This window comes from Strongylocentrotus purpuratus, unplaced genomic scaffold (assembly GCF_000002235.5).
Source record: "Strongylocentrotus purpuratus isolate Spur 01 unplaced genomic scaffold, Spur_5.0 spur5_contig_863, whole genome shotgun sequence".
NCBI lineage: Eukaryota > Metazoa > Echinodermata > Echinoidea > Camarodonta > Strongylocentrotidae > Strongylocentrotus > Strongylocentrotus purpuratus.
Window position 1 is genome coordinate 1352399 of NW_022145572.1, and position 15935 is coordinate 1368333.

The 15935-nt window shown below is 36.6% G+C and overlaps 1 protein-coding gene across 1 annotated transcript; it reads left to right on the forward strand.

Annotated features, from left to right (window-relative positions):
- The first annotated feature begins 307 nt into the window (after positions 1-307).
- Positions 308-11137, forward strand: LOC592808 (organic cation transporter protein-like). Its single transcript, XM_030972524.1, has 10 exons — positions 308-352; positions 2206-2463; positions 3692-3795; positions 6231-6385; positions 6939-7083; positions 8318-8456; positions 9027-9118; positions 9638-9846; positions 10434-10542; positions 10921-11137. The coding sequence occupies exons 1-10, from the start codon at positions 308-310 to the stop codon at positions 11135-11137; spliced, it is 1473 nt and encodes a 490-aa protein (XP_030828384.1).
- Positions 11138-15935: the final 4798 nt, after the last annotated feature.

Consider the following 15935-nt stretch of genomic DNA (forward strand, 5'->3'; position numbering starts at 1 on the left):
GGGGGGGATTCAACACTGTGTGAGATAAGAAGATAGGGTGATAAGAATAGTAAAGTAAATAAGAGAAGAATAGATCGAAAAAAGTTCAACTACTAGCTCTAAAACGTACTGACATTCGCTTAGAGAGGGAAATATTCTTCTACTTAAGCTTTCGTAAAATTAAACGTTCTTCGCCGTTCTTGTGCTTGGTGTTTTAACAAATATGAATTTTGACGACATTTTAAAGAATGTTGGTGAGTTTGGGCCGTTTCAACGCCGTGTCTACTGGATCTCGTTGATATTTAAGTTCACCGTTTCATGGGGCACAATGATATCGGTCTTCATCAATGCCCCCGTCGACCACTGGTGTGCGGTAAGAACATTCAGAAACACGAACAACGATACTGTCCAACGGGCAAAATCAATCATTCTGTAATAGTCTAACACAAGTACAAAATGCCATTTGAGCCAGAAATGAGCCCAACAATTGACCAAAACAATCTCCATTTATGGCTTCTATCGTGGTTACGATACAGGGATTAAAAACTAAATTATTCATACCCTTTGTAAATGTGAATTTTGTGTTTCTTCGTAACTCAAAAATTAAAATGGACTGGCTAAATCAGGTTCTTTATTGAATACTTTTAAATATAAGGTTTTATATGTCACCTTGTCAGGAAACACAAATCGGGACAAATCACTTGTTAACGTATTTAAACAATTACAAAACCTGGTAAGGGTATGAATAATTTAGTTGTTAACTATAAATGGCATATATTCATAGTACATTATTTGCAATCAAATGTTGAAACATCAGAGCCGAATACTATAAAGAGTGGCCAAAATAAAATGACAATTTTAAGTACTTTTATTTATTGAATAAAAAAAGACTTGTTTGAACTAAATAGTTTGTTACCAAGTGTGCCTATTTAGCAACTACTGTTGACCATTTGTCAATTGGGCAATTGATCATTGGTTTTCTGAATAAAACTGACGGTCAGCCATTTCTTTTAAGCCCGGTGAAATTCGTCTCTTATCTCCCATTCTAGTCATTACTGTAAATGCTAGAACTGAAAAGGACTACTCATCATTTCAACCAATAACAGTCAGACTATTTGTATCATATACTGAACGATTAGTCTAACAGTCTTTAATTTTGGTCTATAGTGTTTCGTCTAATGTTCATTTCAGGTATTACTTCGATTTTCATTTGGTCCATTATTCTTGTGATATATTACTAGATGAAATAAATTAAGCTGAGGCGAAATGTAAAAAAAAAATGAAATATGAACCAAATCATGCCAGAACTGAATGGGCATTCTACGTAGCAGGTGTAAACCATTTATGGTCACGGTAGCCAAAACGTATCATGGCCAAACGATCAGAGACCAAAACTATTGGACCAAAGGTCATCAATATTTGCTGACAATCTTAATAGGTCAGATTTAATGATGATTCTACAAATATTTGGACCTCGTGCCTACTGAATATACCGGGTGTAGAAAAAAGAATAGGCAAAAATGGACTTGGATTGGTTCTGAACCATACGTACGATCCATTGTAACACATAATGTAAAGGCCTGTTTTTAAACCGGGTGCTGCGGTACGTAGGACAAAATAAAATATACGTAATTAACTAAATGACATCTAACCAAATGACTTCAAACCATCACAATTCATACGATCTAAAGGCATGTTAAGGCATATCCCTGCAATTACGGCATTATTAAAAAAGAATAAGGAAAATGCATTCACAAGCAGGATGAATTTCTTTTTGCATAGTGTAAAGCACGTTTATTGACTTTAATACGATTTAAATCATTTTGTAAAGCCCCTATAAAGTGTTGGGAGCCCCAAATTCGCCAAGAAGGCAACATTTCACTTAGATTGTACCATAATATGAAAGAGGATTTCATTAAAGACACACCTCTGCAAAGATTACAGCCCCAAAAATGTGTTTGAAGACAAATATTGATACCAGAATACATAATTTGGGTTTTCTGTTGTACGCAATAGACACAAATTTTTATTCTTTCATCAATATTCGACTTCAAACACATTTTTTTTTTTTATCCTTGCGGAAATGTGTCATAATTGATTTAAGTAAATTTTGCTATCAAATCGTTGGGGCTCCCAACACAAACTTTAGAGGGGCTTTACAAAATTATATATATATATATATGTATATACTACTTTGTTTTTTGAAAAAAATATGTATATTTCTAGACCCCCGATTGGGGTCCTAGGTGTAAGCAATATGGGTTGTCAGAGGAAGCTTGTGAACTAGCCCAGAAGGAAGGTAGTATCCCATCAAACTACACGTCAGATGGGGAGCTGGAGTACGCACAATGTGAGAAATATAACGTGTCAGGAGTGGGATTCTGGCCTGGGATTGATCCATCCAATTACAGCAGCGGAACGATGTCATGTGACAGTGGATGGGTGTACGATGACAGCCAATACAACACGACTACAGTATCGGATGTAAGATCTTACATTATACAGTACAGTTAGACTGTACATAATCTCTCCCTCATACACACCTTTCATGAATATTTCAATACATTAATCAAATTGAAAAATAAATGAATAATACTCTCATATGTTACAATAATCTCCGGGTGATGATCACGAGTATTATAGATTACAGGATTGCGTCCTTCAACCAGCGGGATACTAGCCTATAATCTAGGCGGAGTGCCGAGCTTTTTTCTTTGCTGCTAGACTAACCTTAAGCAGAACGTCTGATACGGCGAGACTACGAACCGTGAGCCGCGAGCGGCGCATCGCGACTCACGGTTCGTAGTCTCGCCGTATCAGACGTTCTGCTTAAGGTTAGTCTAGCAGCAAAGAAAAAAGCTCGGCACTCCGCCTAGATTATAGGCTAGCGGGATACGCAAATATCTCTGCTATGTGTTAACCATAAAAGGTCCGATAAAAGTATATATATACATTTTTGGATTATAAGTGTTTTCCAAGACTAGACCATTGCCTAACCCTGACCTTTTGCTCCCCCGCAACACGCACACGTACACACACACACATTTGTACCCAGGCACACAAGCTTGGGTGTCATCGTATGCCTGGATTACATTTGGCCCGGGCGCCGCACGATAAATTGGTCTACGAATTGTCGTGTTATTTTGGGGGCATCGTAGGAGGCTACGGGCTACGATGTTTGTGTTTACATTATCTACGAGCATCGTGCCATTTCTTGTATTGGCCCTCGGGGGCAGACCGGGACACATCCCTAGAGATGCTGCTCGGAGATTGTACGGAAATCGTGCAATTTCAGTGCAATACCCGTGCAGTCTCTGCAACCTCCGCACGGAAATCGTACGTAGCTCGTGCAGCTTCCGTGCAGAGGTTGCGCTAAGAAGGCGCGGTGACCGTGCAGCCTCCGTGCAGGCCCCGTAAACTAATCGCAGGCGAAATGTAATCCATGCACTACTTATCTAACAATCTTAGTTCTAGTATTATTAGAGGCATAATATATTAAAATATCAATATCACTATTGTTGATGATTTTATCATTACTATAATTATCTTTGATATTATCATGCTCATAATTATTATTTTGTATTAATGATATTATTACTTTCTGCTCTTATATTCCCCTCTTCCTATCTGTCGGCTTGTTTTCTTTCGTTTTATTTGTTTTCCTTCTCTCTCTCTCTCTCTCTCCCTCTCTCTTCTTCTTTGTTCCATACAGTTTGATCTTGTATGTGGTAATGGTGACCTTACCCAAGTATCTCAGTCTATATACTACGGTGGAACTTTAGCAGGATCTATCTTCTTCGGTATCCTGTCGGACGTGTAAGTAATAATTTTGAAATGAAAACGTTTTGATAGAAGAAAAGTACTTTCTACCCAGGCAAGCCTCATCAGCTCGTTTTAAACCAAGTTTGAGATGAATGTGTATACACCCTTTTACGGTTAGGGCCGCCATTTTAATATGCGCGTAAGCATTGCGTCATCAATGTTTTCAGATGCGCATGTATTGTTTCGTCACTACCGGCGCTGTTCGCTGACATCATATTTGCATTAGCGCCATCTAAATTCACGGGTAAACAACTTTTTGTTAACCCGTAAATTAAAATGGCGCCCATGTCAGCGCATGCGCACTCTTGTAACCGTTTCAGACAATTACAGCGTTTAAAAAATGTCCGCGCGTACGGGTCGGTGCGCGCGTATCTTTGCGCAAAACGCACGCGATCGGACAAATTAAGTTTTCTGCATCTTTTTGATTCCTGATACTTTTATAAACATTCCCTTTAAATTTCAGTCATTTTTACGCATAATGATGGAACACGCGCGCGTTAAAGATAACAACACGCAGGCGCGAACATTTGCAAAAAATTGTTAACATATGCCCATATGAAAAAGTTTCAGGCCGAAATTCTACTAAAGTGGATCTGTGCATGTCTATCTTTGTTCAGCGCGCACAGGTATGTCTCATGAATAATTCATGACCCTACACACACAGCCACGCAAAGGCGAGTCATGGCGTGATATGACGTCATGACTCTCTATGCTTATGAGCTCGGAGTGTCGCCAAATGTGATTGGATAGAAACAAAAATCTTCTTACTTTTTCAAGGATTCCAACGAATTTTCTAGACCACTCAGCTTGATTTTTATATATGACAGAGAGGGATAAATACCGCACTGGAAAGTGAAAACGCTGTATGCGTAGGGTAATCAGTTGCTGGGATACAGAGTCTCAAACACGGGGTTATCGAGTATGTTTCCTGCTTCGAGTTGTGCAAGTACGTGCATTGCTATGGAAGGGTTGGTGTCAAAATTCACTTGAAAATCTTTATTTCGAGGACTTCTCCGACGCAAATACTTAAAATAATTTTCTCATATCTGGAAAATACATTTTGCAGCATTGCAAAGTTACACCAATATCTTTGACATAAGAACGCTTTTTGAAGCCTGTGCCCATTGGTTATAATACATGCGCGCGAGCATGCGTTCGAGACTCGCCAAAAGACACCACTTTTCCATATGATTTTTAATTGGCCATAACTTCTCTAAATGCACGGAATCCACCCCAAAAAATTATATGTGGATAAAGTATGAGTTGTAAATATGATTTCAGACATCTTTTTGGCTAGTAATCGGATTTTCCGAGATCATTATATTGCTCGTTAAAGTATTAAAAAAAAAGAAAATTACGCAATCAATGACAATGCATTTTCAGCCATATATCGTTTATCTTTATTCGAATTTCTCCCAAATTTGAATATGTTGTAGCTGGGGTTATGCTTTAGATTTCAAGTTACTTTTATCTTTTATTTTGATGACGGGGTAATGACGAAGTTTGTGGTCAAAGACGACGAGTCCAAATCGAAATCAAACTTCATTTTTTGTAAACCTTCCATGATACCTCAACTCCTTTCCTTCCCGAATATTATCTTCAGCTATCTCCGGCTATATGTAGTACTTTACAACGTTTTTCAACACTACCTGCCTCTCATTCTTTCTCTCTCCTACATTCGTTCCTGTTAATTCAACTCTGGTTTAATCCACATTCCTAAGAAAGTTCCAGTAATTGATCCATCCCATTTTTTAAAGATTGTATTATCAAGCCACTAGTGAATCTCACGTCGACAACTAAAAATGATCGCTAATGTATTCCCACATATTCCCACATTCAGCAACGCTGGGACATCGTGACGTCAAACACTATTCATTTTTCATTATTCAGGCTTATCTTCTTCAATTATATTATATTTCGATTTCATTAAATGAGACGAAATCGTGAAAATGCGTTCTTCATTGTGTAAATTGGAATACGCATCACCTAATTTGTCAGGTGACACATTCAAGTCTAGTTATTGTTAGTTGGGTACTTTTATCCAAAAAAGCGTAAAGTACTCGTGGAAGAGTCGCATAGTAATCGTGGAATAGTCGTTAATACGTACTGGATGGAATTCGTAGTAGCTGAATATATTACTTTGAATGTTGTTTATAGACCGCATTGACAGTAATGATTCCATGACATTTGCTCCGGCGACAATTGCTCCGCTGTAAATTTCATACACTAATCGAATGGCTAACTTCAACCCTGGATTCAACACTATACCCTACCCTAAACCTAACCCTAAACCTAACATAAAACCCTATTGAAACCCTAACCCTAACCCTACATCTTAGACGAAATAAAGCCCGGAGCAATTGTCGCAGGAGCAAATGTCGTGTCACCGACAGTAATGATTATGTCGTGATTTTTTACTTTTACTGCAGGATTGGACGCTGGTGGACTCTCCTGCTTACTAACCTCGTATCGCTTGTTTCTGGAGTTGTGATTGTCTTTTCACCCAACTGGTGGTTCTTTGCCACTATGCGTTTCTTCATGGGTTTTGGAAACATTCCTTTCAAGCTAACCTTGTATGTTATAGGTGAGCAGATTGTCATGCCACTATAGGTGCCATGCCGTGTGAATTATAAATTATCAGTGCTTTATGGGTTTCGAATATAGGCATTGATGATCCATTATCTGACTAATAATATACTAGTCTTTAAAAACCCAATAAAATACGCAATGAGACCCAAAATCAGCCTTCTCTCTTAGGTCAAAACATTTGACCTCCATGTGAATAACTCCCCGGCAAATGAGCGAGTTTGCGATCCGCAAATTTTGATATGCATCAATTGTTTCGTTCACTGGCCAAAAAATGACCATCTATTTGTTTTCCAATTCATAATTTGACCTTGCATATTTATGTTCAGCTGACCTGTGACCGAGCTGTAAAGCAGGCATGTTTAGCATTCATCTTCCATGTGTTTTATTTCTTCATTAAACCATTTCGTTATTCATCTTCTTTACCCACAATATGAGTACTGATCGAGTCGATAAATCGTAAATATGAACATAAACATTGACCATACGGCCAATAAGAGGACATTTATCGATATATTCATTTCATGTTCCTTTTACTTTGGGTCCAACAGGGACGGAGTACATTGGGCCATCAAAACGATCCTTGGTGATTCTTATCACAATCAGCTACGCTGTCGGCTACATGTTTCTCGCTCTACCGGCCTATTACATCCGCTCCTGGCGTCTTCTAACGCTAACCATGACGCTGCCTCTATTGTCTCTATTCATATTTTTCATGTAAGAACCAATTTTTTGTTGTACCTTCTTCTTACATTGCTGTGTGTATCGATAAAGTATTAGCAATGTTGATACTTAGTTTGATAATGACCAAGACAACATTTTTAAAAGATATATAACATTTATTTACAACAGGGTTCCCTTGAAAGAAAGACACTCCGGGCGTCTGAATGAGACCAACCTATTTTTACATTTAAAGAAAACACGAATGAATAAATAAATAGATAAATAAATAAATAAATGAATACACCACATCAATTGTATAGTACTCGGGGCTGCAAAGATACATTTTGCTTCCTCTACAATGAAGTGCAACTCGTTTCCCATTTCTCCATATATTTCTTTTTAAAGGTATTACAAAGTTTTGGTATGGGGTGATGAATTTGGTTCAAATTAACATATTGGAAGCATATGCGTTCTTACAATATTCATTGATCGTTGTCGCGGTTGAAATCGAGTCTAAAGTGATGAAATTATAAATAATAAACTCTTTACGTTGTATAGCTCCCTCTCAAGGTCATGATATTAATTTAGCTAAGAAACAATGATTCTTGACTAAAATCGACCGATTAGCTATTCCCGTTTGGAAATTATATATCACAACTACATATTCCGAGATTTTCCTGGCCGCAGCTACCATTGTACGGCCATAGGCGCTATTTGATATTTATTAAAATTTACCGGGAGCACCGGTAAATTTGTATATTCAATTTTTCTCGAAATCAGAAGTGTTTCAGGGGCTAATTTTTTTTTAATGCTTATAAATCATCTACAGGGGCATCCAAATATATCAAAATTGTAAAAATATACTATCAACCCAATTTTCAAAATTTCCCAAAACTTTGTATTACCTTTAAATTCACCACTGATTGAAATGTTTTGTCAATATAACCTTTTACAAAAGAAATGATATTATGTTTCTCGTATTGTGGTTACTAAAAACATGTATTGTTCATAAAACGATATCATAATTACCTGTAGCATAGGGAAATCCCCCCCCCCCCCCCAAAAAAAAAAAAAACGAAAAAAACGAGAAAAAAAAACGAAAATGACATAGCAAAAAAAAAAAAAAAAATCGAACGGAACAGGTTTTGAAGTTACATACTCTTTCCTCTGCCTGAATTTTGCAACAAAATTGCTGGAAATTAAACTCACATCAGATCTCTATTTCCTCAAAATATCCTTTTTCTCAACGTATCATCAACTCTTGAAGCTGGCTACCTGAGTCTGCAAGATGGCTTATCTCCGTTGGGAAATACGACAAGGCTGAAAAAGTTATTACAAAGGTAGCCGAAGTTAACAAGGTCGAACTGCAGAAGCCCCTGTTTACCAAAGAATTCATGGAAGAGCAGGTAAACAAAAACAAAGCCCTTTAATTACTAACATTTTTGCCATTATCAATTTTCAATTGTTAGATTCAGTCAATAATACCAAATCGAGCATGACAAGCAGATTCTCATGAGTTGTTGCTTATTTTTGTTCACATCACATTTCACACTTTTGAACAATTTCAATTATCATTATGTAATTCGAACCGAATGATGTCAATCGAACATGGAAAGTGGAAAATAATAGCGTAAGTAGGAACAGTACAGCCTGAGGTTATTTCTATTAAGTTTTAAAAATTTGCGATCGAATAGTAAATCAATTTCGAAGGGCTGCATAAATATATTCGGTCATTTCAATATATCTTTAACGCTGCATATTATGTCGAACGTGATTCTGGTCAAATAAACATATCATGTTTTTTGTTTTTTAATTGTTAATTTGAGATTGACCAACATGAAATACTTTTTGGCCAATGTTTCATTTAATAGATCATGTCATAAAATCCCTACCTCTTTTTTTTTCCCACCCACTCCTCATTCCATTTCTCTCCCTTTTTTCCCGGGATTTTGTTCTTATCTATCTCACTACCCCAGGAACGAATCCGCAAGGAACATAGACCCACAGGTCTCGATTTGATCCGCACACCCAGGATGAGAATGCGAACCATCAACCTTGTCTTTATATGGTAGGCCTAATTACTCTTCAGACCGTAACAAGGGACGTCAAGCTCACCCGATTTTAACGATTTATACTTGTGAACTTTTTAACATTTTACGTAAATATTTAAAGGAACATCGGAAAACAGTGATATTTCTTTTCCAAATGAACTATATTTTGTAATATATTCCGGAGCTTAAACAGGATACAGCAGAAAAAACCCAAATGCTCAAAGATCCGTCATATTCGCAAGTTAAAAGTCAAAATTATTATTATTATTATTATTATTATTATTATTATTATTATTATTACTATTATTATCATTATTATCATTTTCATTATTATTATTACCATTATCATTATTATTATCATTATTATTGTATCATAATTATTATCATTAGTATTATTATTATTTATTATTATTATTATTATTTTATCTTTAGCATTATCATTATCATCATCATTATTATTCGTTTACCTAAAATGCGATTTAAATTGTCTCCTCTTCCATCCCATCCTCTGTCTTTCATTGTCTCCTCTTTGTTAGGATGGTGACCGGCATGGTGTATCACGGCCTGTCTTTGAATAGCTCAAATCTTGGCACCAACAACTACGTCGCTTTTGCCATTACGGGTGGTATCGAGATCCCGGCCTACATCATGGATATTTTCATCGTAGAGTTCTTTGGCCGGAGGTTAAGTCTTTTCTTCTGTTTGATGCTGGGTGGGGTAGCTTGCCTGTCAACTGCATTTATTCGTAAGTTGCTTTTTTTTTCTTTCTTTGATAGGCCATTGAACTACATGTGGACCCCTAACAAAATTAATATTCGTGCTAATCAGGGTATCCGATCCCATGCCCAATTAGAAAGTAAATATGACGAAAGGCTTGTCAAGAACCATTGCCTAACCACACAAACTAACCCAAAATCATATAACCTTTTAAAAACTACTTTAATTCATAGTGGCAAGCACCGTTGGCAAATTGATCATGGCGCTGTGCATTTTCCGGTAAACAGTACACTAGAGCAGAAAGTTCATCAATTCAGTATCGTTTTAACATGTATCTTCTTTGATATTAATCGCATCTCTATATGACACGGGTCCCAGAACAAAGGAAGTTCTTAACATGTTATGTAATGTTGACGAGAGATAGACAATATTGCATGGTTGCATTTAACTTAAATACATGTGATTGCAACTCATTATAATGCGGGGCCCTGAATTCACCTTGCATATATATAAATCTTTAATAGTTCTGTATAAACTAAATGTTAGGTAAGAAATTAACCTTATATATATTATCAATGATTTCATGTTAACATAACCCACTCTTACCATATGTAGCCACCGGCGTTGCCCTGACAACTGTTGCTATGATAGGAAAGTTCGGGATCTCCGGCGCGTTTGCAATCATATTTCTCTACACCGTGGAGCTTTACCCAACAAATATAAGGTAACCAATAATCAAAGGATTGTAGAATATTCCTCAGTTTACCTGTAATGTGCAGATTATTTATTATAGATGTTGTTCATTGCATATAGTTTAAACTGTATTGTGTTTAATTAAATCAAGTATTGAACAAAAATTACTGAAAAGCAATGCCTCATGCCCATGACTGAAATACAGGCATAATTGTGAACTAACATCCAAAAAGGATGGACTGTAAATATTTAAAAAAAAAAAAAATTATCATTGGAAGAATTCTGAATTGTAAAAATTCCTGGCTTTTTTATCTTTTTAATTGACCATTCGTATTGTAGAAAAATGAAATAAACGCATTGTTCATGTACCCCTATCGTCTTTTCTCTCTTAATCCTTTCTCCTATAAAGGGGCATTGCCATGGGCAGCTGCTCTATGTTCTCCCGGGTAGCGACCATATCAGCACCTCTTGTCCTCATCCTCGCAAAATATTGGGACCCACTTCCTATTGTCATCTACGGTTCGCTATCCGTCATCGCTTCACTGTCTGCTCTTGCCTTGCCAGAGACTCGAGGAAAGAAACTCCCAGAGACGCTGGAAGAAGGAGAACAGTTTGGTATGAAGTAATTATCTCCCCGGCCTTATTGTACAAACACATACAAATTCTATGTAATATAGAATTTGTATATTGGATAATACTATAGTATTAATGACTGCTTTGAGAGAAATAGTTGTTTTTACACGCTCAAGGGAAGGTTAGAATTGTGCTATTACCCGAGGCGTGCCGAGGGCAATAGCCCAATTGTAACCTTCCCGAGAGCGTATAAAAACAACTTTTTCTCGAATATTAAAGCAGTCATTAACTTAGATCAAGATCTATCGGCAGATGTTGTTTTTTTTGTTTTTGGAAGTTTTTTTTCATCTTCATGTCAACAATGCAAGATAAAATTGTCGGTAAGATCGATCGAGATTCAATTGTATTGAAATTACCGACCAATTCTTCGCACTCGTAAGGTATCCTCGATCGCTCAGACTATTTTTTAACATGTAAACCTATGGGGTAACCATGGAGACTGAACTATTTTCCCGGTAACCATGGTTATTGGGATTTTGAACTGTTTTTTAACCATGGTTACCGGGAATTTTTGGGAACAGTTAAAGTTTATGAATGCAATTTCGACCAATCAGATTGCTGGATTACTTAAGTGAGGTATATAATAAAGATTAGTGAGTGAAAGAAAGTTTGAATAGGATTGAATGTCGACTGACTGTAAACAAAAAATAACTGTTTCTAAATGTACACTGTTGGTCATAATGGTGGAATAATTATTTTTACCCCAGTTTAGGGAAGGATTTTAAAAAAATATTTATTTCTAATAGATCTAGATAATGGCATTCATTCTCAGATTTTATTGAATATTAATTTGCGAGTGTTTGTTTTGCGTGACTGCTAAATCATATGTGTGCTACTATGCTAATCAGCTAGGGAAGCTACGTCCTTAAATCATAATTGACAGTAATGAGGATTAATGCCTCACAAAAGGGCACTAATATAGCTGATCGACACGATTTTTATCCTGGGGCCTCACAGTAATGAGGCCTTTGCTTAGCCACTGAATCATGACTGTACGCAGTGTTTGCTAGGGTACGCGGCCGCCCCCACAAATCCCCCAAAACGAAGAAAATGCAATAAATTGTCAAAAATTCATTGCATTTTCCCCCCGGCCCCCAACAGAAAAACTTCCTCTGTAGGGCCATGGATTATGGTTCAAGGCATGGCCACACAGAGGAATTTTTCCAGTTGGGGGCCGGGGGAAAATGCAATGAATTTTTGACAATTTATTGCATTTTCTTCATTTTGGGGGATTTGTGGAAGGGGCCGCGTACCCTAGCAAACACTGCGTACAGTCATGATTCAGGGGCTAAGCAATGGCCTCGTTACTGTGAGGCCCCAGGATAAAAATCGTGTCGATCAGCTATATATTAGTGCCCTTTTGTGAGGCATTAATCCTCATTACTGTCAATTATGACTTAAGGACGTAGGTCCCTTAGCTGATTAGCATAGTAGCACACATATGATTAAGCAGTCACGCAAAACAAACACTCGCAAATTAATATTCAATACAATCTGAGAATGAATGCCATTATCTAGATCTATTAGAAATAAATAATTTTTTAAAATCCTTCCCTAAACTGGGGAAAAAATAATTATTCCACCATTATGACCAACAGTGTATATTTAAAGGGCCTCTCTATAACATAGCGTTTTAAAACATGAATACACCTCTACTTCTTAATATTCCAGCCTCTGATTTTTCAGATAATCTCTAAATTGACCCAAAAATGATGATAACCATCCATTTTTCACAAATTTCACGCTTGCTTGGCTACGCCCCTCGAAAAAGGGTAATACGGTCACGTGGCTTAATGACGCATTTGACGTCATTGCGGGCATGTCCGATTTGTCCTACAAGCAGGGAGGTGTATACCTTGCTACAAGTAAGGATCTTTTAAAAAATCTCACTGTAATTCATAAATGAACCGTACTGGATTATCAAGTGCATATTATTTCTTGGAAAAATGTCTTTTTTTCTCCTCAATTTATATTATAGTTTGCCTTTTTTAAAGACACCTTAATACCTAAATCACCCTCCTTTTCACCGGAGAGGCTCCTGCAGTGACGTCATAAACAGTTGCGCAATACAGCTCCGAAACTGAGCTTATTTTTAGCGTTCTGAGTCGTCATTTTTAAAGCTAGATTCCAGAATTATTGATGATTTTTAAGAACAATCATTGTCATGTTCGGAATCTCCGTCAAAAAATTATTTTTCATGTCTTTTTTTCATTTTTTAGCCCGTTTTGGTTATAGTGGCCATTTAAACATTTCGTATTTAATTTGGATTTACGATGCAACATTTGAAACAAAATACATGTGACGTGATTAAACCAATCGTCATTATTCTTATATTGAATTACGCATATTTTCAACGTAAATCCATATCATTTATTGTATATATTCATTTAAGTGATGGAGAGAAGAGCGAAGCCACATCTGAGACCCTTCACGACGACCCAGCATTCAGCATAGAAGACGAGAAATGATGACAATCTGTATACTCTTACAAGTTTAAATTCTTGCAAGCTTAAACCTTCTATGGTTCCATATGGAACGCCAAGAGGGCTGTCATAGTTGATGGTTTAAACCTAATTGATAATGATACACATATAGATGATGTCAGCAGCCGTCTTGAAGTTTTTATATCCTCATTAATCAGTTTTAAAAGACCAACTATAATCAGCCTTGTGGCGTTCCATACTTCCAAACCTTGTGTCGCATTACAAATCCCAAGAGGTTATTTCAGTTGAATCGTTGAAAGAAGTTTTTTGAGGGAATCCATCAGAAGTTTTCCTCAATATCATTGGGCAGCCCAGAACAATGAAGAGGATCTAAAGTCGCCTTTGTATTATTGTGATAATAAGAATGAATAATTAAAGAATTAGAGAATTGTGGCTAAACAAGACATGACGACATGCAAGTCTTTCGGCCCTTATTCATTTGCGCATGTATGCCAAAGCTTTTTTGTTTAGCAATAGGTCACGAAGAAACACTAACCCCAAGTACCGGGGTTCGTAGAAGAACCATTGTGCCACTAGGAACATTGTGCATTGTTTCGGTATCTTGTATTGATACTTGTAAAACCTTAAAAGGAGTCTGGTTCTTTTTATGTCTAGAACCTTTCAGGAAACATTTAGTTGTCTTAGATTGTATTACATAAAATAAATGAAGAGACCCTGACTTTGGGGGGGGGGGGGGTGTTACATCCACAAATGTAATAACGCCCACAAATGTAATAACGCCCACAAATGTAATAACACTTTACCCACAAATGTAATAACACCCACAAATGTAATAAAACTTTACCCACAAATGTAATAATTTCACCCACAAATGTAATAACCACTTTACCCACAAATGTAATAACTTTGAATCACCCACAAATGTAATAATGACTTTACCCACAAATATAATAAATTTGAAGGGATATTTTGTCAAATTTGTTCAAAAGTAAAACCCTGTAATAAAGCATGGGTAAAGCGCGCAGTCTTTACGCCAGACCGGTTATTTCAAAAATTTAAAAAATCTTCAAAACTAAGATCCCATAATCCTTTTCCTGTGGAATAACATGAGAATCGAGCATAGTCTTTCCTCCAGACCCGGTTCTTCAAAAGTAAAAAAAAGAAAAAAAAAGAGACTTTTAAACGAAGACCCCACCATCTTCCAAACTAAGACCCGGTAATAAAGCATGGGTTTAGAGCGTAGTTTTTCTTCCAGACCCGGTTATTTCAAAACTTTTTAAAAATCTTCAAAACTAAGACCCCATCATCTTATTCCTGTGGAAGAACATGGGTATTGAGCGTAGTCTTTCCTCCAGACCCGGTTATTCAAAAGTTTTTTAAAAAACACTCAAAAAACAAAACAAAACAACAACAAAAAACTTTTAAACTAAGACCCCTCCATCTTCCAAATTAAGACCCGGTAATAAAGCATGGGTTTAGAGCGTAGTTTTTCGTCCAGACCCGGTTATTTCAAAACTTTTTAATTCCTGTGGAAGAACATGAGTATTGAGCTTAGTCTTTCCTCCAGACCCGGTTATTCAAAAGTTAAAAAAAACAAAAAAACAAACAAAACAACAAAAAAACCTTTTAAACTAAGACCCCTCCATCTTCCAAATTAAGACCCGGTAATAAAGCATGGGGTTAGAGCGTAGTCTTTACTTCAGACTCGGTTATTTAAAAAAAAAATCTTCAAACTAAGACCTCACCATCTCATTCCTGTGGAATAACATGGGTATAGAGCGTAGTCTTTACTTAAGACCCGGTTATTTCAAAAGAAATAGAAATTTAAACAAAATTAATCTTCGAAACTAAGACCCACCATCTTATTCCTCTTTTTTTTTCATTTAAAAGTAAATTACATTATTACATATGTGGATACAACACGTCACAAATAAATGATTGGTCGGCGGTCACACGAACTGACGAATCATTCAAAATGGTCCATAATTATATATAACACACAGAGGAGGGACCGATTCGATGGTTCGTTGACCGTCGATGATTTTTTAATCATGTAAATATTCTAACGCCCACAAATATCCTGAAATTCAATGTTCGTAGAAAAAAAAATCGAATAAGTGACCTTTATGTATTTAAATATTGACGCTGATTGTTTTATGCATGTGATTATGAAATATGTTCACGATATGTAACATATATATATATATACGCTATTAGTGACATTGAAACGTTGGATTGCGATGTTATATTTTCATGAGTGCGTGAATGAATTACCTTTCTTCATGTGATGAACGTATCAATTACTTATACTGAAGACTACCAATTGGTACGCGGTACACGGTGTGAA